Here is a 23,633-nt window from a genome sequence, read left to right as displayed (position 1 = left end):
TGTCTTAAGTGGAACTCCACTCTGCTCCATGGCATAGAAGCCTTATGCAATATTCATAGAACCTGCTTAATCAAAAGAATTTTGATTCTTAGGAAAGATATTTCCCCTTTATTTAAGTATTAACAAGCTGTGGTTTCACTATTCATTACATATGAATTTTTCAGCTTTCATGAATAGTTCTAGAGGCAATGATAAAAATAATCTAATTATTTTTAAAAAAACACTCAAATAAATGCCTGGGACCTTTAACTAACTGCCTCTGCCATAAGAAGACACGTAGTGATCATGAATAAAACTGCTTGTCACTGTTCAGAAGATGATGCACAGCTGGTAGCAATGTCAGTCACTTGCATGAGATTCAAAATATAAAAAACCATCTTGCTATTATTCCCTGTGGTGGCTGTGACCAGTATTTCTGAAGCATGGAGCAGGACTGTCGGTATTTGTCATACAGCAGGCATAGCCTTTTAAGCAAAAGACATCACTTCGAAGACTGGCAGTTTGACATAATTTAATTAACATTTAATCTCTTTTTCACTTAAAATAATATATCCTAAAGTGCCTTCTTGAGACTAGGTTGTGTATGTTAGACACAACCCAGTATTAAAGCATGTATAGTTAGACCTCTTTGGAAAGGGATGAATGAAGTGCTGTAAATGTCAGGCAGACTGTTTATATTTTGAACAGGGCAAATGTCCCCAGTAGAGAGGCCAATATATGGATTTAAAATATGTATATTTTCTTTCCATAAAAAGCACAAGAAAGATGATCTCTGATGAAGCTTTGCTTACTGGTTATCAGAGACAAAACAAGTAGAGGCTCACAGCCCATTTGTAGGCAAGTGACTACATTACTTACTCATGTAATGTGCCACATCACTGCTGGGGAGATTTTTGAAATCCTGGCACTTACTTTCACTTTATGTCATTCAGTTGTCCTTTGAGAGTCTGTTTGAACATTTCCATTGAGAGAATAAGAAAAAAAGAAATAACCATCTTCTGGGCTTAGAAATGAATTAGCTAACTGCCAGAATTTGTTCCATAAGCACCACTGAACTTTCAAGTGCTAGGAGCTGTTTAGCATGAAAGCAAGAAAAGGCCAGAAGTAACAGTTCTCGCAGTGTATAGATCTCTCAGCTTCACTAGAAGCAGAAGGGAGTGGGCTAAGGGAGGTTTGTTCAGTGATGATCAAGAGGCATTTTCTAAATACATCAGCAGAATTTTGTGCATATAAAGATACATTTGGATTCATTAATCTCTTACATTTGTTGTGCTCCTGTGAGTTTTTTAAATCTCTTGTAGCTACACGTTGGGCTTTTTTTCCCTGCTTGTTCTCTGTCTATATTTGTTTTTCAAATAGATATTTACCTGAATCTGAATATCCCTGGAATTGATCACTTCCACGATTCCCACAACGTTGTCGAACACAAGGCCAAACTTTTTACAGTTGTCTAAAATAAAAGCAATCATAAATAAGAAAGGTGAGATAAAAGCTAATATATGCAACCTGCTACATTAACTACAAAAATTCCCAGTCTTGCACTGTATAGCTGAGCAACTTTACTCATGTGATCAATCCATTAAAGTGAATGGAATGATTCAGATGCATTATTAATCACGTAAGTCCGTTTTTTCAAGATTGGCATTTAAAGACCAGCTGAGCTATCCACTCACCAATAGTAATTGAATTGATTTTTCCTTTTATCTGAAGTGTAGATTTGTTACACTTAAAAATGTAAGCCACTTGCTTGAGTTCAGTGTTGTTAATGACCAGGTCATTCTTATCCTCTTGATATTCCTATTTCAAAAGAAAGTTTATTTAATTGGTTGTCTTTAACTAGCTAACAGTCAGACAGAGTTTAGTACAATTTATTCTCGAGTCATTGCATCTTCAGTTACAACAGAGCAATATCCTTCCTGTGGCTTAAAAATCTAATCTGCTTGGTGATCGGATATTTCACCTAATTCACCCTTAGATGACACTTGTATATTTCAGAGCTGCAGAACTGAAGAACTTAGCATAGACCATGACAAAAACCATTAATTTTGTAGCAAAGACATTATGCTCACAACAATTTAAAAATGCACTCACAAAACTGTTGCTTGGCTCCAATCCAATTTAGACCGGCACCTTGAAGAGCAGAGTAAGTTTTTGTTCCCCCAAATGTTACATAATGTTCTATACAGTGTGTTATGAACAAGTGCAGGCATTACCATATACAATAGGGAGTAATAAGTGAAAAAATTTCATTTCATTATGAAGTGTGGAAGGACATTTACACTTCGTGGATGTCCAGGGAAGACTAGGGATTCACAAGGAAGGTTCCAGCTGCTACAACCCTAAAGCAACATAACAGTGGCAAACGGTGACTGCACCTTTTGCAAACTCAACCCCACAGTAATGGCTGTGTATATAACCTTCTGCATGACTAAACTGCATATTGTTTCCTCCCTCTTTTAACCAACAGAGTCATGTGAATTTTCACTCATGGATTCTTTGGTATATGCCTACATAAATTAACTCCCAAACTTTAAACAAATCTATCTTTTCCATCTGTAGATTGAGCAGAAGGGAAACACTTCTCTACTTTTAAGCATGGCAGACAGGCTTGCATGGAATGGGTAATGAAAAATAAATGTATAATTCCATTGGTTAACAAAGCTGGAGAAAGTGCTCTGTGATAATACTGTTATCTCTCACTTGCCTGAATGGCCTGCAAGAAGGGATTTTAATTGGAGTTCTCCACTGGACTTGTTTCTGGGGGATTGTCTGATTTTGCAAGGTATTTATATGCTGGTTCTGACATTCTCTAGTTCAGATGAATTAGCATATGATTCTCAGAGACAAATTAATTAACTTTAGATGCTACTGAATAGCAAAAGGTAAAACTGTGGCAAGGCAGAGCAATGCAAGACTCAGCCCATTTTAGTTGCAACTTTCATTTGCTGCACCTTGATCATGGACAGCCTTTTTCAAGACCTTTCAGCGCTCAACCTGGTTTGCAATGTGCAGGGTGCAATTCAGAGGTATGACTGGAACTCACCACTCTCCACTTCTTTCCCTCTAGCTCCAAGACAGGGGCATGGCTCTGCTGCGGGGAATTCTTGGGAGAGGTGGGACTTGGAGTATGGCTTTTTGTCGGAGAACGAACAGATGGACATTGGGCACGTAGGCTGGGGTTCTTGTGAGTCTTCTGGTCATCTGAGACATGTCGAAGCCCTAAAAAAAAAAGAAAAAAAGGTGTTTATGAAAGAGAGTCTGTTTTCCAGTCCTAAGCGTGTTCATATTTAAGCAGGAAAGGTTCATTTGTAATTGTGTTAAATTATTCTGTGAATTTACATTTTTATTTCCTCAAGGTTTGCCTGGGTAACAACCTAAAGTGTAACTGCCTACATATTTTTAGCAGTTCATATAAAAACTCTTTTACTGTGGATGGGCTATCTTAGTATGCAGGAACTGCTGCAACATCTTCTAGTCCCCCTCTGTCTATAGTGAGCTCTGAGAGCTTGTTATATCATATTTTTCTATCCATAAAAATGAGATTCTTTTTCTAATTTACGACAATATTTGACCTATCCCTGCAGCATTAAAGGCAGATATATTGATCACATGTATTTAAACTCACAGCCATCCACTTTAATTACAACTGTCCAGTATGAATAAAAAAAGCTTCATTATTGTACTCCACACTGATCTGTGAGACATACCTTTATACCTAACTTGCAACAAATTTTGACACAGGTTGGTACACTGAATGTGAATCAGAAAGGGGGATAAATTTTTATTGCAATTGCAAGTTAAGAGGTTCACCAGTTACTAGGGATTGAAAATGTCCAGCTTGGCTGCCTTATGGTGTGAATTTCAGGTATGCTGAACATATTTGGGTGCTTCTAAAGGAGGTTTTGGTATGCAGTCTCATCCATCAGACCCACTGCAAGCCTCAGAAAGATCTGAGTTGCTTAATATAACTTAAAAATGCAGTGGAAGTTAGGTTAATACATATAGCAGCTCTTGATGTAGCTTGACTCATGGACCAAAATTTGATTTCTTTTCTCCTGACCTTTGGTAATTGCCTCTCCCTGGTTAAGCTGTGCAAATAGGGCTGAGCGAGATGCAGTTCCTTCATCCTTTACGGTTTCTGTATCAAAGATGGGGGGAGGTCCAGGTGGTGGTGGTGGTGGTGGCGGTGGTGGGGAGAGGCATGACCCGCTTGTTAGAACAGATCGCATAGACATGGATGATGCAACAGGACCCTGTTTGAGATAGATGGAAATTATTTTACATACAGTGTTTCAAGGAACATTGTATTATGATAACTCTTATTTATTAACTTCCTTGAATGCTGTGAGTTTGAGTGACTCTAGGCAGCCACAGGCTCAGAAGAATTTCTGGCACCATAATTGAATGTAATATTATGAATCTTTCCCTGCACCAAAGCAGACAAGGCTGGAAAGACTGACAGTCCACACCACTACCTTACTGCAGAACTACGCCACCTAAAATATTTCTCTCAAATGCTCGTCAGGACTGATGTTAAAAGTCTTTAATAGTAAAGATTCCATAATTTATTCCAGTGTTTACTTACATAAACGGGAAAATGTCTCCTTTCTTTTTTCAGATACCAAGTTCAGTTAGCCATAGCTTGGTGTGCATTCAGAAACATACAGAAATTGTTTTGATCTAACACAAATAACTGGGAGGGTCATGAACTGTCAGTTACACTTATGCAACATGCTAAATTGTGTGCAAGATGTAAAATGCTATTCTTCAGACTGTTCAAGTCATCTGCAAAGATTCAAATACAGCAGAATGTAAAACTATGGTGATTCAAGTCTCTTATTTCTGAAATTTAGTATTGGAGTTTTTAGTTCAGTTTCTCAAATTCTTTTTTTCAATTGCAGGAGATCACACCACACAAGTTATGAGTGAGGGGGGCCTTGGTAAAGTAAGTAATCCAACCTTTCTTTCAGTCTGCATAATCAAAAGTACGTGTTTTGGTCTGAATTATAATGCTTACATAGAATATTATCAAACAGACAGAAAATACTAATCTGATTAAAATTTTATGCATCCTAATAATAGATGTTAATCTAAGAAACTGAGAGTTACTTTTTCTATCTTGCCACTGAGTGTCACTCTGATCCCACCTCTCTGCAGCAGAGCGGAGACTGTTTTAAAAGAACCGTTGTGAAAAATTAGATTGGTTCTGATTAATTTAGCTAGCTATACAGACATTGTGCATTGCACCAGTACATATTTATTAGGTGGGCAGATACAATGGGAAAATGACAGGGATTTACAGAGTCACAGCTCCTCTAATTGGCTACCTTTGTTAAGATACAGAGGTTAAAAGTGCATCCCTGGTAATCAATACTGGAAATAGATATTGCTTAGCTGGACTCAGAGGATATTTTTAACCATTTATGATGCCACTCCTTTCTGCTTTCCACTAAACTGAAACAGCAAAGTATCCATCTGGTTCATGCATCTCACATGAGTGAAAACTGTAGCTATTTCTTAAAAAGTAAGCTTGTTCTGGCCTGTAATCCCAAACTGGTAATGGGAAAGGGGCTGAGGTGCACATGCTCTTTTTTTCACTCTTCAGACATCGTTGTTTTTAAAAAGAAGCCTGGCACATTTGAGTAAGTAACTGCATTCAATCCTCTTAGTGATTATGACCCTAATTAGAGTAGCATGGAAAGGTAATAATACTAGTTAACCTCTTAATGTACACCCTCTATTGGCACATGCATCTTCAGCATATAAGTACCGTTGCATTTGAAGGAGCTGTTCATGGAATATGTTAGTGATGAGTATGTAGCAAGATTCTTTGTCATATTGGTGACATTAAAACCACATTGCACAAAAAAGACTGTTGAATCCCTGGTACTTGGGAGAGTAATGAAACTGATGTATTGGTACAGTTTGACTGTTTCTGAAAGGGTCCAAGATCCCTTTAAGCAATGAGCTCTCTTCTATGCTATTAAATCTTTTTGATCAAATGTAAACAAATGAGAAGAATCCCCTTTTGGAATTGATTACCATTTATTGTCAAGATATACCAGAACTGATGGGGACTGCTTTTAGCGACATTTCATGGTTGCATGGATACATTTAACTCCGAGCGTTTCTGCTTACATACTTAGTAGTTACAGGTTATTGTGTTAGGCTGGGGGCAACTTTTTCACTGGGCCCTCAATTTACAGTGCCTGTCTTCCTGCCTCTGCTAATGCCAGTAATGTTACCTGCAGCAGAGTCAGCACAACTATGAATTGTTATAATAAAAAAAATGAATCTAAGTGGATTTAGTGGCACAATCAGTTGTTGCTGCCTGAGGTGCAATAGAGATCTTCCCTGTCTGTTGCTTGCAACCATAGCAACTGAATCCACTATGTCCTGGTTATCCAGAATTATGAACGTTGCATTTACAGGGCTTTTTAAAATACTCAGATACCCAGGAACAGCACTCACCATTCACAGCACAGTGTGAGCATGCAGTTATGAATTATGTATGCTTTATGGGAGGGGATTAATAGTAGTGGTTAATAACTTGTAGTCTGAAATAAAAATCTGATTTCCCAAATTCTAGATTGACATTTGATTTCCCAAATGTACCTTACTGCTTCCACCTGCATAAATACAGTGCTGTGATTTTCCAGAAACTTGTGTGTGTAAGACTCACATGTTCATTTGGAATTAACACCAATTAAATTCTGCAAAGGGTGCAAAGATGCGTTACAGAAAAAAAGATGTAGAAGTTATCTGGGTATTCTGCATACAACATGGGGTGGTGAGTCACTCTGCCAGTCTCTTTGCTTAAAGTGTCAAACTGAAGGCCATCACAGATCACACAGGAGACTTGAAGGTCAAGTGATGCTGCTGAGTAGTGCATCAAAGGCAGTTTCCCAAATAGCAACAAAAGTATGGGAATGTCTATGTAACTGAGATGGAAGCAAAACTTAGAGGGATTTATCTGTGGAAGTGGGTGATCTCTCTCCCAGAACTCTGAAAAAACTATCATCTTGTTAAAGTACAGACAAAAAGGAAGGATTTTAAATACATCAGTCAAGTTTGGACATCATTTTGTATGACTGCAGAATGTCTTATTTACTTTTCAAGAAAGAGCAGAGGTAGGAAAGGATCTGGGAACTAGGAGCATCTTTCCCTTCTAGAGCAGTACTGATGAAAAGACAAGTCTAGTCAAAAATCTCAATCCTTGACCTGAGGAGTGAAGACATTATAGTCCTTTGAGTGGGTTTCAAGAGTAGGAAAAAAAATTTATCCCTTGCACTCATGCTGCTCATCTGCCTCTTCTTTTTTTTACAAGCCTGGTCCCTCCACCAAAGTCAGTGGCTATTTCCACTCAGCTCAAAAGATTATGAGTTAGATCTAATAAAAAACACAGGAGCTGTCACAAGGTCTCGGAAGACACCTGGGGGTTCAGTCACCCTTCCCACTTTTCCTCTTAATTTTGTGCAGTCACAGAAATGAGAGATGGACTGAACCTTTGTTGTTAACTTCTCTCCTGCATGACAAATTCTTGTCTAGTTTATGACTTCAGTTATAGCTACACAAGCTAACAGATATTGTATCATGATGTTTTCAATTATGTCTGAACTTCTATGGCCATTCTGGAAACTGCAAACAATTTCAATCATAAATTAGGCCAGGCAAAATTGAAGGACAAATCAAATGAAGAAAGGTCGCTGAAATACAGGGATGGACTAACTGCTCCACTGTAGATCTAACGTCTTACAGCATGGACACATCCAGTAGGGCAATCCCCCACTGAAATAGAACAGCATGGAAAAGACAGACAAGTTTCACTAATGAGGAGACGTACAGAGACTTGCTGTAAAGAGGAGTTCAGTGTCACTCTGGCTTTTGTCTTCTTTTCTTTGCCATTTTGATTTACCTGACTGAAATCAAACAAACATTCAAGTGAGGTGAAATTCTTTGTTGGACGAGTGGCTCAGGGAAACTCTAACAAGGGGACAGGAAGCACAAAAGTGAACTGGAAATGCAGAAAACACATTGCACTTCTTGCATTCCCTGCATGCCAGGAAGATGGGACCTGTGCTGCACTCAAACATGCTGACGTAAAGGCCAGTTTTAAAACCAGCCTAGTGAAGTGGTTCCAGGAACTTTCTTTTTTGATTAGTTTTGACCTCTATTAATACATAGACCTCCAAGTTACCAACCTAAGTCACTGGCAATTGGTTTGCTTTCCTTAGTCACCCTTCTGAGACCACTTAGACTCAGGCTCTAGAATATTTCTGAACCAGACTCTTAAACTGTTCTGGTATCTGGCAATACTTGTGTATAGTCCTATCCAGTTTCAACTAAAGTGCCCTTCACAAAGTCCATTCATTTCTGTTCTGTATAGGGTGGTGTTTGTGAGAGCTGCTGGGAATAAAATAGCATGTTATATGCCCGCAAAAGTTCATCTATCCTAAAGCAGCAGGTGCTTACCAGCCTTGCTATTTGCAAACAACTCTTCAGATTAACTTCAAGCAGATGTGAACAACAGTGTATCTTTACACAAAGAGTATTAAGAGCCATTTGGACTAGCAAAAGCAGTTATTTGCAAGCCGCCTTTCTTCCTCTTTTATTTCAGCTGTTTCCCTCGGTAACAGCTGCTGTTCTCAGTGCTGTGGTGTCTACAGACATCACGTCAAGTTATGCTGATAGCCGACTGTTCCCATTAACATGTTGGTGTGGTCATTTTTCCATCCTTTGCAAATACACTGCTTCTAAGAATTATCAGGGGAATAGATAGCTTCAGTCTTACTTTGTGAAAATGTAACACAAAAAAAAGCCATTAACTTTTAACCTGCTAGCTTTGTATCATAGTGAACTTGATGTGCTTTAAACATTGGTCCTGGAGCTTTCTGAAATGGGGGGAAATGTAATTCTCTGAGTAAAGTCCTATCAAGAACAGGAGATGCAGGCCCGTGGCCATGTAGTAACAGCTCTGTAGGGGATGGAACATTCCAGAAATTTCCTCCCAGGGAAAAAAAATTGTCTTCAACCTCCAACTAAACCATGCTCTGAATGGGGTGATGGGAACGGGTCAGGGTTTGCTCCTTGCTGGATAGCCCAGAGCCATTTGCAGAGATGCCCAAGGGCCTCCCACTGACTGTGACTTAGTAGCTTCCTATAGTGACAGTGTCTGAAGCTGCTCACAGAGCTGGGTCTGATAAATGCTTATTTATCATTGTGCAAGGGTTTGCAGGATTGCAGTACAGCCTCCAAATATGTTGTATTTCTACCTTTATGTTGTACGACTGGCAAAAGGGTGAGGTACTCCTCTTTTTCTCCTTGCTGGCTACCTAGCTGGTTCACTGGAAGAAAGAAATGACTGTTTATGTTGAGGCAGCTGGCTGGTTAAAATTCATCGATGTTGGATCTCATTTAATTCCCTTGAAATTACAGTTGAGATGAGTGAAGCCCTCAGCTTCTGAGAAGCTGGGCCTTGTTACAGCACATTTCTCCTAAAGGCTTCCGCTGGAGTACAGGGCAACAGCCAGTCTTGTTAGAGAAATAAAATGCTGTTCATACATAACACAAGTGCTCCGGATGCCATACTGTCAGTAATTTTGGGTGGCCATATGCAGCTTCACATGTCTTTAGGTCTAAACCCAGCTACTGAGAGTCAGTAAGAATTTCTTTTTATGTCTTTTCACAGATGTTACTATTTCCTGAGCCATTCCTGCTGAACAATTCCCTGGGTTAGCCTTCCATGTCACTGTTACTATATTTGTAGTATTGTAGCAGCAAGGAGCTCTAGTCAGAGGCTCGTATCTCTGGGGATACAAGGGGCTTATGTGCCAGGCCCTGTACAAACACCCACGGTGTTTCTCTGTGTTTATCCAGCTTTTAGGCTGACACAGTGCAGCACAGAAACCAGGGGGAACAAAGTTCTTGTGGTGGGAACCTGCTGTGGAGCATTTGAATGAACACACATTTCTTGTAGCTGCAATAGTCATTTTTACTCTGGGCAAACAGATTCTAAACATCTATATAATGCATATAAATTATATATGCATATGTATAATATATAGTACCTATTTTATTAGTCATTCCTATTCAGAGGTAAGTATCTATTTGCAGCTGAGGCAACAGGTGGCTTAGATAGAGGCATAAAATCCCTTAATTTATTGAAAAGCCTTCTTTTCATGGCAGCAGATAAACAGGAATCCTAATGGAGACTACATTCTTCTCAGAAAAGAAGATATCCTTGTTTTCTCCCCCTCCCCTTTTATAGTAATCCTGGTTTCACACCTAAAATGATTACAGCATTCTGTATTGTTTTTTCCATACATATGCACAGCCAAAGACAAGAATCATAAAGCTCAAAATATCATATATCAACCTCTGGGAACAGGTGGACTGTGACTCAGGGGCACAGAGCTCTTGTTAAGGTGTTTTTTGTGTAAAAGTAGCTTAGCACAACAGTTCTATTACCTACTGTATTTAAGCCACCTGTCTGCAAGGGGTTATGCTGCCCTGAGATCCACAATTTACTAGATGAAACAGCTGACTTACAGAGCCTGTAATCTTTGTGAGTTAAAACACAAAACAGCAAAAACCAGACCAGCCTCTTTTCCTGTTACCAGCTCTCCGCAGAATTATTTATCTGTTGAGTTTGCAAACTTTGAAGCCCCTTTTAATACACTTCTGCCATTTATCACCTGTTCAGGATTTAAAATGGTGCTTACATCTTCACAGTTACCCAACCAGAAATGTTTTAAACAGCCAAGGTCATCTAAATCATTTGAGAACTGGATGCTAATGTGATTGTCAACAAGTAACGTGCTCCCACAAGCACATTAAACCATCTTTTACTTATATATAAATATTCAGTTAAAAAGAAGACCAATCCCTTTAGCAATATAGTAAAGTTTTAATAGATGTCCCTTTTCCTTTTCTCTCCATTTTACATACTTTCAATCTTCTTTTTCCTTTCTCTTTTCCCCTGGGACTAGGTTGTATTATGTTAGAGGTCAGGTTGTGTTTGACAGCTGTTGTCAAACAAGCCTCTCCCAGGTTCTCCTGTAACCTGTCTGAATGGTGTTTGGTCACTGATGTTAAAAGGACACCGTTGATATCCAGTAAAGACAAATATTATTAGCTATTGTTGGAATAAGGCAGTAAAACTACTTTCTTTCAAAGGGACTTGGATGCAATTGAGGCAGTGTCCACAAAAGAGGCAACTACAGAGTTGCCAGGATGGCCAGTTTCTAAATTGACAGTGTACCAAAAACTGAACATTGCCTATTCTCTAAGAAAGAAGCAGTTGAGATTAAAGGATGCAAATTTTTCAACAAAAAAGTATATGGAAATAGGGAAAGGAAAGGGAAGAGAAAGGAATGGAAGGAGTTAGAAAAGGAGAGGGAAGGCTATGACTGAAAAAAATTGAGCACTCTGAAAATGTCTACATCTAATCCAAGATACAGGCATTTAAATCAGTATATCTATGCTGCCCTTACTTCTATCTGAATGAGGCCTCTGGGATCACAGTTGTGGCTGTGGCTGGAATTTGGCACTACAGTTTTGACCTTTAGCTTTAGTGAAGTGGCTCAGACGATGGCTTCTTGATAAGCAGGTCAAACTAAACACAGCATAGAAGAGATACTGGAAGGACAATAGGAGGCTTTTGCCTGCAGAAGTTGGTCTTTTGCAGCTTGTTCACCTCAATATGTAGAGAGACCATACATTACAGGAAAATGTTTAGATAGTACAGGAGAGAGGTGGGGCCATTTTATAAGAAAATGTCTGGAGGTGATTATTTTACACAAGAATGAAATGGCCAAAGTCTGTACTGAGATTAGTGTCACTGCACTCAATCAGGCTAATGAAGGAATTACGATGGTTCTTCTCAGTGTGGAGCCTGTGCAGAATTTCAACTTTTTAAAGAGTGTTTTTATAGTACTATCTAATGAGTTATAAATGTTTTTTAAAATGATACTTCAGGAAAAAAAGACTTGGAGATACTGTATTGGCTTAAATGGGAACAGGATATAAATAAATCTCAACTGCTTGTAAAGAAACAGACTTCCTCCTAAAAATTGTTTTGATTGGTAAATGGGGGGAATATTCGTCACTTGAGTGAAATTCTGTATTAGAAACTAAATGCTGTAATGAAGTTCACTGCTAGTTTGTAAATATTTCCTGTTTGTAAATAATCCTGCTGGCAAAATTTGTCCTAAATGACTACTGTATACAAAGAACAAAAACTTAACTGCAAATCCACCTGCAGCTAAGAGAAATATTCAGGACAATTATCCTTGAACAAGCTTTGTTTCTTAACACTTATTCGATGTACAGGAAACTACAGCATTCTCTCATTATTACTGGTTGTTTTCTTGCTGCAAAGTTAACCTGCAGAAATAGGAGCAGAAGTTTCACTTTCCCCAGCTTACTTATGCACTCCCTGTAGCAAACAAACTTTTATTAGGCATTCTTGTGAGCTTATATTTCAGTTGCTCATTTCTTTGCACCACCAAAAAAAAGTAGAGAGGGAAGAAAGAGCCATGCTTCAATAGAATCCCTTCTTTAGGTGAAAAAAAAAAGAAAAAAAGGGCACTTGCTGTTTATCATTAAGAACTGAAAAAGACATAGGTTACTGTTACAGCTGTAGATTTCATGTTAAAGTCAGAAAGTTGTAGCAAGCAAAAATGACAGTTGCTGCATGGGTAAAATGCTACACTGGGCATCATGGTGAAAATACAAAGTGGAACATTTTACTCTCTGGGACAATCCCACTCACAAACATACATATTTAAATGTGTAGTTTTCTTCTGTGAGCACAGTACCAACAAATATCTTAACTGTATCCATCATGTCTTGAAATGCCTGCCATTTACGTAGGGTCCAGTTTTGTACCACCACTCCACATGGGTAGCAAAACAGGCTCTGACACACAAAGGTCTCAAGGTCCTTAACTCCACTGATTTCTTGGCTTTCTCCTCACACAGTCCCATGCATTTCAATAGGATGCCCTCAAGGAGTAAAATGTTGTTGCACATCTTGGCAGAACCAGAGCCAAAGTGAATAAAGAGAGAGAATTGTGTTAGATCCAAAAATCTGTAAACATCTGTACTTATCACAGATCTATTATAAGGCTGATAAAGGTAACTGTTATTGTCAGAGCTGACTGCTTAACCATTATTTCAACCTTTTGCACCTGTTTTAGTGTCTGTCTTGTAATTTATTAAGACATTTCTTTCTCTTTCCTCTAAAGTGTCTGCCTGTGTGCTTACTGCCAGAGCCAGGAACACTTTAATGTATGCATTAGTGATCTGTTCCAAGGTTGGCTGCAGCTGCCCTGTGCAGTTTGATGGAAGGGTACAGCGGGTCTGGAAATGGCACAGCTTTGTGATACTGCCATGCAGCATGGCCAGAAATGTGCACACCATGGTATACAGCACCTATAGGTAAAGGGGCCAACTGCTCACTAAAAAATCCTGTCCCTTCCTTTTTGGAAACCCAAGCATAGTCTGATGTAGGCTGATGCTCCTGGGGTTTTGTTGCAGTTCAAGCTATGAGAATACAGCTCTGAGAGAAGCTGTAGTTAATGTTCTCCCTGACTCTTTAGTCTCTTTAGAAGAATCCAAATATGTTACTTAATAGCTTTTTATATAAAGCTTCAAGCATTCCTTTGTTGACTTCTGCAGATATGAGGGGTAAATTATCGGAATAAGGTACTTTTAAATCTGTACTTATACAGGCCAAAAACTTTCTCTTTTTCTCTCTCCCTCTATAATAAAATAGCATTTCTGCATCAACGTCTCCCTTTCATAAATGTACCACTTTCTTAATGCCTTGCCAAACTTCTGCTTTTTCTTTTTTCCTTTTAAGTGGAAGCTGCAGTGTGCAATGATTAACAACTGTGTCTAGAATATATCTACAGCTTTTCTATATATCATATTTCTGTCTAGGCCCTGATTCTGCAGACCTTTGTACTTAACTTCACACAGCATGAATCTGCGACTTTCATTCTCACTTTAAAATGTATAACAAAAATGAAATTATCACTTGAGTAACTCATTGCTTTCTTGAATGTATTTGTTACCAAGCTTCGTAGAAATATTTAAACAACATTTAAAGAACAAGCTATTTAAACAATCTGCTAACTTACTGGACTAATTTCCTTACACTCACATGAAGTAAAACTTTAAAAAATTACACATCCATAAAAATGTGTTGTAATTTAATCTTTCTGACACACATTACATGAATGATAATTTAAATGAGCCATACTTCCAAGACAACTTTCAGATCTGAGTGATATCCAAAGTAAGTGAAATCAATACTTCAGATGCAGTAATGGGCTCATCACTCATGATGGAATGAGCACTGTTGGCAGGAAACTATGCTTAATATGAATAAACAAGTCACACCTAGAATTCCTTGCACAACTGAAGAGAGGGGAATAGAAAGACGTGAGGGCTGAGATGCTGGTTTTAGGACCAGTCAAATATAATCTGCAACAGCTACACTTCTGAATAAGTTTACCAGTACTCAACAGCCCTGAGAGTTCCTCCTGTTTGATCAAATGGCTATAACAATTCTTTATCTTCTAACACTACTTCCATACTTGTAAAGTTCCATTAAAGGTGAAGTTGATTCTTTCTCTGTATTAACAAAACTAAATTTGTCCCAGATTCTCAGGCTAATTCGGCTAACAGGGTACTACAATTTCTTTTCCTTATCTAATAATAATTTTAAAATCATTAGCTCTTCTCACATTCACTGATTATAATAGAGTAGGGTGTAGCAAGTGTGAATTTTTGTACTAAATTAAGGAAGAAAATAATGTTTAATATTTTAAATTTTTACTACAGAAGCCTACAAAGCAACAGATAATTCCAGTCTTCTAATTTATCATGTTTAAACATTTTTGCATTGCTTCAAACTAAAAAGTACACACAGATCATGGTCTCTCCTGTGTTTGAACCTGTGCTTGAATACTTGAGTAGTGTTCGTTGCCATATATATACTTACATATTCATTGCCATCATCTTTCTGTGCATCTCAGATGTAACGCACAGAAGATGTTTATATAAATATATAGAGTGCATAAATAGTTAGGCATACAGTTACATTTACTCTCTCTATACATATGTATTTCAGAAATTATTTCTATATGTATAAAATAATAGTTTTATAAAGATAGCTATCTATGAAGTAATAAATTGGTATGTATCCTTTGTGTTTCTTTTTCCTGTTATTAAATATCTCTCTTTGTTCAGATTCTTTCCACCATTCTTCCCCTTTCCTTGTCAAGTTGTCCCGATTTTCCTTTAGTCTGACATGTCCTTCAAATTTTGGGGGTTTGTTTTTGTTCCTACCTTCTACTGTAGCATGCCTGGAGAATTGTGTCTGCCTCTCCTCACCATCTGCAGATGGGTGTTGTGGCTATAATCATCCCAAATAATTCTTCTCCCTTCTTCCAAACCTGTACCACAATGGCCTGGCACATCTCCACCTGTCTTTCAAACTTTTATTGGCTTGGTTGGGAAGTCCATGGACCATGACTTCTGTTCCTGGCCTAGATATTTATTTTTCCTGAGCTAGTGACCTTCATTAAAAGTCAATTGGTTACTGGCATTTTATGGTTCTTCATGAAGAAGGAAAGAGTACTTACAGTTTTACTCCAGGTGAGACCTGTGGTATGATGCTCTTTGATATAAGCTTGAAGCTCAGACCAGATGTTCAGATATGACTTCACCCAATCAACGTGGCGTGTGTCACTGTAAAAACAGAGACAATATTTATGTGTGTGAATGTACTTAAAAACAGAAAGCACTGCTACTTTTGCTTAAAGTAGGTAAAACCCAATTTCTGCCTTAAAGCGATGGACAAATCAGTTAGCAGGCAGCCAGCCAGCCTGCCCAGTGCTGAAAATACTGAGGCTTGCTACACTGGAAAGCTTTTAGATCCTTCCAGAAGACAAACAAGGGCAAAGGATGCCTCTAGCACAGACTGCTTCCTGCTGGAAGCGTGTGTCATCATTCTGTTCAGGCTCAAAGTCAACTGAAGAAGCACTAAAGGTATATGGAGCTGTGAAGTGGCTACCCAGACTCAGTTTCAGGGTGCTGAATTTTAGAAAATTAAATATCCGTGGGTTCTGTAAGATATTCTGTTTTCCAAGTTCAAATGTAGCCAGGGTAATACTGGATCATGTTATAGTCATCAGACTAAAATATTTATACATCAAGAATTTTTAAAATAAAAGTCACAAATTGACTCTGGAATAATTATTTGGAAGGCTTAGTCTTCCAATGGGACAGTAAGTGAAAACAAAAATATGTAGAGAGAGGGAAACTGCTTGTAAGACAGAGTCCTTAGTTATGAAGAATTATTACTGAATAGCAACAGCTATGGACTGGATGCTTACAAGGATTTGGGTGTCTACCTCCTATTATTTTCTTTGGAGTTTGATGCTTAATACTCCTGAGGATATGGTTTAATCCAAAGCCTACTGAAGTCAAGAGAGAACCTTCACTACTTTGGAAGACATTGTGATCTGATTCAGTGAAAAACAGGAAAAGAATTCCTTATTAGGGGAAGAACTAAATACCTAAATAATGTACCCTGTTTATACAGTTAAGTGAGACATTTTCTTCTCCAGAATAAGTACTAAAGCTATATTGTAAAAATCTTCAGTTACCCCAGTAGGTACTACCTTCGGTAGGTAAACTAAGGCTTCATGAATAATATATACTATATATAATATGTATAATATATATTTATACATATACAATAAATAGAAATAAAAGGGGTTTATATATATAAAGTTTTCCTCACTGAAGAGGAAAAACTCAATAGCAAATACTGTTCTTCCCTGGGTTATAAAAATCAGGAGCCAAAACCTGGCCTCCAAAAGTACCAAATCAACAGGATTTATACAGGACCTTTTTAAGAGGGCATAGGAAGGACCTGTATTTTTTCTCTTTGTCAGCTCACAGACCACATTCACGGAACTTTTCTGTGAATTCCGTGTGCTCTTTAACAACAATGCAGTGGTACAGAAAAAAATCAAATTGGGGGCTACGGAATTAGATGCTCAGTTGTATACCTCTACCACCTAAATACACTTTTTCAAGTGAAGAGCAAAACAGCAACAGTATGAGTGCACAAATCAGACAAGGACGTGTAGCAGCTAGCTAGCCACATGTTGATATGTAAATATGTATTTGTGTATAAGTTTATGATGCTGGAATGCCAGAAAATAAAATATATTTGTATAATTTGCAGAGAGTGAAAACCAGCACTGCTAGTGCTACTGCCATTCTCACTGCAACATGCTGCAGGTCAAAGATGAGGTGGGGAAAATATACTACTGCAAGCAGATTTTATCAAATGCTTTTTAGTTTACAAAATGCTTTCTGTGATGGCATTGTCAACCCTATTGGTATGATTAATGCTCTGTTCTCCGGCTAGTAGATACTGGGGCTTGGCAACATACCTGTGCTTGTAGTCCTTTAATACCCTGTTAGTATAAAAGGTAGCAGCATCATTCATCTCCTTGACATAAGGGCCTGGTTTAGGAGACTAGGACCATCAACCCATGGTAGCAGGAAACAACAGAAGGAGAAAGGAAGTAAAACATTAGTCAGACACCTCCCCTGATGTATTCAGTATATTACAAAACAGCTTCTTGGGTGTAGTAGACTGAAGAACTATGCAGATGAGACTGCAGAGTTCTGCAACATTTGGAACTATTCTGGGCTGCACCATCCAGAAGCACATTTACAGCCCTCCCAGCCATCCTGTGTGTCACTCACCACTGCTATCCACCCAAGGGCAGGTATGCTTTCACTGACGGCTGAGAGGTGGTTGAACATTTTACTTCCTCTGTTCCTTTCTCTGAAGTTCTGGATTTCCTGAATCTTCTCTGATATTGGCTTGAGAAGCATTGCCACCTCATTCTGAAAACAAAAAAGACGACACTGTTGTTTCCATGAGTAGTCCAAAAACACCCTGTGGTTTAACATTGTCCTCCCTGCCCGTTGATTTAACAGTTGGAAAGAAAGGTTAGCATATTCTCTACATTAAAGTAACAATTTAATTACCCTCCTCTGGTTGCAGCAGCAAAATGCACAGGCATTAAGTATTAGTAATGTGTTGCAGCAAAAATTGTTCTCAGCACTGGCAGCATTTTTACATGCTGCCCATGTTAAGAGCCATAGAGATCCCATAGCTCAGAGTTAGCAGAATGCTTGTATTTTTCATCTGATACCCCTGGAACTTTTTGAGAGTCTTTACACTGGCTTGAGCTTTTCAGGTTATTAACCAAGTTGTTCTTTCTGTAAGAAACACAAACTACTTGTTGGGTTAGTAGCCTCTTATCATCTGGCAACAAGACTGAGAAAGTAATACACTGAAGACAATATCAATTTTAGCTTTCCCTATTGGTAAGTTTTAATGTTTTAATTTCTTTTGGCGGCAAGTTATGTGGGAGGATTTCATGGGAAACATACTGCCTGCAAGCCATGGTTTGGTGAAATTCTCCTGTGTTAATCAGAAACGAATGGTATCCAGGGGAATGACTGTTGAGCGGAAGGAATAGTTTCTAGAGTGAAGAGAAAAGCAGAATGAATGTAGAAGCTATCCAAGCTCTTTCCTGTGCAAAGTGAATGTTAATCACACTGGCCCAGTGTCTCAGAAAAACTAATTTAGAGCTCTAACTTACTGGGAAAAATTCTTCCACTCAGAAACAGCACATTGAGGGACAAGGAGTCATTAGTTTACGAGCAAAACAACTGCTGTACCTTGCAACCCTCTAAAATGATTCTATAAAAACAGTCCAATTCTTTAATACAAAAGTATGCCCGCAGAACCTATACTATGTCCCACCAAAGAGAGTCCACCGTTCTGATTTTCCCTAGTACTTCACGTGGAAATGAGTCAGGATGTAGCAGAACTCCATATTTTTTCTCACCTTTTTTCAGAACTACTTGTTTAATGGAATTGGAGACAACTAATCCTCATATTCTAGAGGATTATGTCCTAAATTATGACCCATTATGCTGTCATGACACACACAAGATGATGTGCGCGTATGTCTTGCTTGATCTCTGTCATCTGTAAGAGATTTCTTTTCACCATTCCACAATTCCTCAGCTTTACAGAATTTTATGTCACCTTAAAATAAGCACGTCTGCTATGGATTGACGTAGGTCAAAAGACACTCCAAAAAACGTGACAAAAAAGGGTTCTGCATTTTTTAAAGAATTTTGATCCAACTATGGAGCCTTAATATTTTAGTGGTAATTTTGGGAAAGGCCTACGCATCTGAAATGCATGGGGATATTTGGTCTTCTCCTACAACAAAGTGAGTTGGGAGAAAACAAATGTTTACAGTATTACTGGGAGATGAAAAGATTTTTTGTTGATGGCTTAATGACCAGCATAAGTCATTAAGTCTGAAAAAGCCCTGAAACCTCCATGATTTGTAGTTCTTAAAAACTGATTTTGTTGCCATAACATGATAAAGTCTGCAGGAATTCTTCTTTCTAATTTTTGCTTGTTTACAACATGCTGCAGCTGGTTGGTTCTTTCTTATTTTGCAGGGAAATCTTTCAAGTATGACAGTAGTTAACAAAACTGAAATTTAAGAAAGTGCTTGTTCTGCTTTGATATTATGCCAGTTTTCCTCCCATAAAGTCTAAGGGATATTTACAGTCCTTAGCTTACTGTGAATCTTCATGGCCCAGTTCCAGCCAAAGAGAATATCAGGGCTAAAAATACAGCTCCACAGATGCCTGCTATATCTAGACAGCACTGGGAGGCAGCATGTTTCTGTGGATAGGGCACAGAAATGGGAGTCCATAAATGGGGGTTCTCTTTGCCTCCCACCAAATTATCATCAGGTTTCAGAAAAGCTGTATTACCTTTCTGTGCTTTAACTTCCTATATATGAAATTATGCTAATATAGCTGTTCTATTTTGTAGAACACTTTGATATCTACAAATAAGAACGCAAAATTAAGGCCAAATATTTTCTTGAATGATACTGTAAGACCCACACCTCCTCCTACTCCTACTAGAAAAATTCCCAACCACTTTTGTGAGGGTTTTCTATCAGTGGTACAGACAGAATTTCTGTCCCTCAGAACACAGGACTTAACCTGTCCAGGGAATCTGTTGTTTATAAACATGCAGTGGATTTATGTAATTTCACAGAAAAGGTGCCCTGCGGGACTTCTAAAGGTGAAATATATATTGCTAAGGAAAGTAGCTCAAAGTAATCATTCATTTGGCACTGTAGTGACACCAGAAAGAGCCACAAAGGGCTTGAGGCTTTGCTCAGCTCTGTCCCATGTGAGATGTACTGGGAGAACAGTACAGCCTGCCTTCCCTTCACTGTGCACTTGTCCTGTTCTGCAATGGCTGCTGGCTGGCTGCACAAAATGTGTGTGTGTGTTTGTGCAAGCTTCTTGTGATCCAAGTTTCTATGTAAGGGTTGGACACAAAGGAATACAGGCCTGCAAGGAATCACTTAATTGAGTTCTGTCTCCCCACAGTCAGTCCTAAATTTTTAGTTAGTGATTAAACTGCAGATGAATTATAGTGTATATGGCATATGGGTATAGAAAGGCTCATTAATTCTGGCAGTGATCAGTCTTGTTTAGCTCTACAATGCAGAACCAGTTGTGCTGAGGGTTCTAAAAGAATAATCTCTTTATTGCAATGAATATTAAAACAGCTGGTTGTTAATAAAATGATTGTCTATACTGTATCTCTAAGAAAAAAATGAATTCAGGGAGATGAATCAGAGCTGTTGGAAAAATCTTCAGCATGCCTTTGGCATGTGCTAGATAAAATTTCTTGTCATTTAAGACACAGCACAGTTGTTTAATAGAAATTTAAGAGTCTTTGTATAAACACCATTCCTATTATAATATCAGTTTTGCTGAAATGTTTAAAAATGCAACAGTGGCACAACTTAGAAATATTAAAAGTAATTCCCAGTATACCTTTATCCTTTTTTAAGAATTATTAAAACCAGATGGTCTTTTTAAATATTAATACCTAAATAACCAGCCAGCTTTGATCCATGTCTTATAATTCTTACTAGAAAATTAAGAGTAGTAAGACTACTACAGTGATTAGCCAAAACACTCCAAAAAAGTTACAGCATGCAACAAGAACTGCCTTAGGCTTTGGCTTCAGAGACTTAACAGTCTCAGCCCGGTCTTATAAAATGGCCTGGCATACCAGTATTCCAACAGACCACACCAAACAGACTTTCTTCTCCTTCACATTTTTGCAATACTCACACGAGAAGTCCCCCAGATGACAGGTTTAACAGGACTGGGGCACATGGATTTAATTGAGGAGAATAGCCTAACTTTTGGGGTTTGTGATTTTTGTGATTTGCCTGTGAAGTCACAGTAAACTGAGTGGCTTGCTTAAACTTTGGCTGCTTAAGCTAGTGATTACTTGAAAATCTCAGCTTTAATTTGAGAAAACGGGTATTGTTGTCCAGAAACCTACCAGTATGAATCACAAAGGCACAAAACCCAGCAGGTAAATATAGTTTTTAAAGATCTTATGCATTTTTAAGCTAATCTTACATGGTTTTGAGGGGTGAGATTGTTTACTGAAGATTTTTTATGTTGATGAGTGGTAACACAATTCAGACCTCACTACTATTGTGTTTAAATCAACCTGACCTATTATGAAAAAAACATGGCAAGAGAACAAATACCCTTTTAAGTTACGCTAACTGAGGGGGTGGCAACCTTTGGCGTAGGAGCAGTAAAAGTAAGCTGAGAGCATTTCGGATCAGCAGCCCCTTCATTTTACTCAGCTGCAACCAGAACAGCGTGACTATAACCTTTATTCCATGGTCTACAGTTCTGTTATTTTCTTCTGTCGGTTCAAAATCTCCATACTTACATTGTATTTTTCACATGCAAGTTTGAAACATGGAGTTGATTTGAATCAGCTGTCTTTGTATATGTTGGCAAGTAGTGCAGCCTAATAGGAATGGTTCTGTAGAGCAAAACAGTTGGTGCTGAGGTCCTTACATTCACATTATACGCATTTGGGGGGGGGGGCTGTTTTGGACTGGCTGTAAATTGTGGTTTAGGTGCTGTCTGAGAGCGTATCTTCCATTTAACTTCATCCGAAAGATACCCATTTTGTACACCCTAAGACTTCTACAATGTGAATCACAGCATAGTAAAATGGGGCTGATTTGAAGGAAAAATATAGTCCCACTGTGAACTAAAACACTAATGTAGACAGAGCCATTATCTCTGCAAACAGCCTAGTACAGTCCCATCCCACATTTCATCCTTTCAAGGGATGAAAGATGTCATGGATAGCATCCACCCCACTCAGTTCTAACAATTTAAAAGGTGAGCATCTGCTCTCAGCTGAGACTTGATTCCCTCTATTGTAAATGAAGAAAGAGTGTCCCTGAGGAATTCCTTCCACCTATTAATAGATGTTAGAAGACTATATATTAAAAGACATTAACAGATGTGAAGAATGCACTCTAGAGGTGCTGCCATTTACTGTAAAGAGAGCCTAGAAAGACACCTTACACAACATGCCTACCTTAACAGTTAAAGCTGATGAGCAGAATCCCATCCTGTGTCTATAGGAATAAGATACTGGTAGCTTCAGTGATCACCAGTGAGATGCATTTCTGATATGAGTGGCTATGATTCTAGAACTAAAATAGTTTTAGATTAACTGTAATTTCCCATATTTTGTATTTTGTAAAAGGCAATCTGTAAAGAAGAATTTAACATTTAATTTAGTCCATTTTTTTGTATATATGTCGTTTAAAAAGGCCTATCTTTTTTGTTATAGCTGTGTATCAACAATCTGAATGGAATCGGTGTTCAGATTAGGCTGAGGAATAACCTCTTTCTTTAAGTATATAGAGAATGTATTTTTTTCCAGAGGTGAATCTAAGCTAGGCCTCCCAATGCTGCACCCAGAGTCCTCAAATGCTTACTTTTTTTTTTTCCTTTTCATTATTACTTCCATAATGAAATACTACCAGGTTTCGTTGGCAGCTGTCAAACTGTTCTTTTAGCACTGCCTATCTCTACCTCTCCTTGCAGAAAGTGTTTCAAATTCGGTACCACAGTTTTACTCTTAAAATTGCAGTATAACCTACTGCACCTTAATCCAATGCTTTCTCTGCAAGCATTTTCTGATTGGCAGAAGAGACCATCAGTGAGATCCTTCTCTATGATCACTACATTCATGTCCCTCTAGTATTCTGGTATTTTCAGGGTTCAAAGATCTCCTCCTAACTAACTACAGAGAGACATTAATTTATTCTTGTCTCATTTTCTTAGACTGTAAATCTTCAAATAGTGGTGTAACAAGCGTTTGGTTGGTTTGTCAATAGTACAGGTTTTGCCACTTCAACTCACTGCTGTGCAACAGCAGGACTATGACACAGAGACAAATCTGCAGAAATGTCTGGTCAGCTTCATCAGCACAGAAGCTTAAACACATTTGTGTGCTTCCAAAGTGACTTAATTGGTATTTGGCTTTTATTCCTCTTAGATAGCACTTAAATTCTCAATCTAACAGCCAATATTAGCTGTAGCAATTTTGTGCTTTGTGGGAAAAAACCAGGGAAGACCAAA

The 23,633-nt window shown here is 38.3% G+C and overlaps 1 protein-coding gene across 2 annotated transcripts in view; it reads right to left on the bottom strand.

Moving 5' to 3' along the window:
- CAP2 (cyclase associated actin cytoskeleton regulatory protein 2) overlaps positions 1 to 23,633 on the bottom strand; it is a 68,686-nt gene that overhangs the window by 4,558 nt on the left and 40,495 nt on the right. For both annotated transcript variants that reach the window (XM_075052105.1, XM_075052104.1), the window contains 7 exons: positions 17,796 to 17,939; positions 17,477 to 17,562; positions 15,653 to 15,758; positions 4,061 to 4,253; positions 3,044 to 3,219; positions 1,674 to 1,797; positions 1,368 to 1,450 (listed from right to left, as the gene is read on the bottom strand). In XM_075052105.1, coding sequence (XP_074908206.1) covers positions 1,368 to 1,450; positions 1,674 to 1,797; positions 3,044 to 3,219; positions 4,061 to 4,253; positions 15,653 to 15,758; positions 17,477 to 17,562; positions 17,796 to 17,939 — 912 coding nt within the window. The remainder of the gene's footprint in view (positions 1 to 1,367; positions 1,451 to 1,673; positions 1,798 to 3,043; positions 3,220 to 4,060; positions 4,254 to 15,652; positions 15,759 to 17,476; positions 17,563 to 17,795; positions 17,940 to 23,633) is intronic.

Source organism: Buteo buteo, chromosome 20 (genome assembly GCF_964188355.1).
Source record: "Buteo buteo chromosome 20, bButBut1.hap1.1, whole genome shotgun sequence".
Classification (NCBI taxonomy): domain Eukaryota; kingdom Metazoa; phylum Chordata; class Aves; order Accipitriformes; family Accipitridae; genus Buteo; species Buteo buteo.
This window is presented reverse-complemented; position numbering and strand designations above follow the sequence as displayed.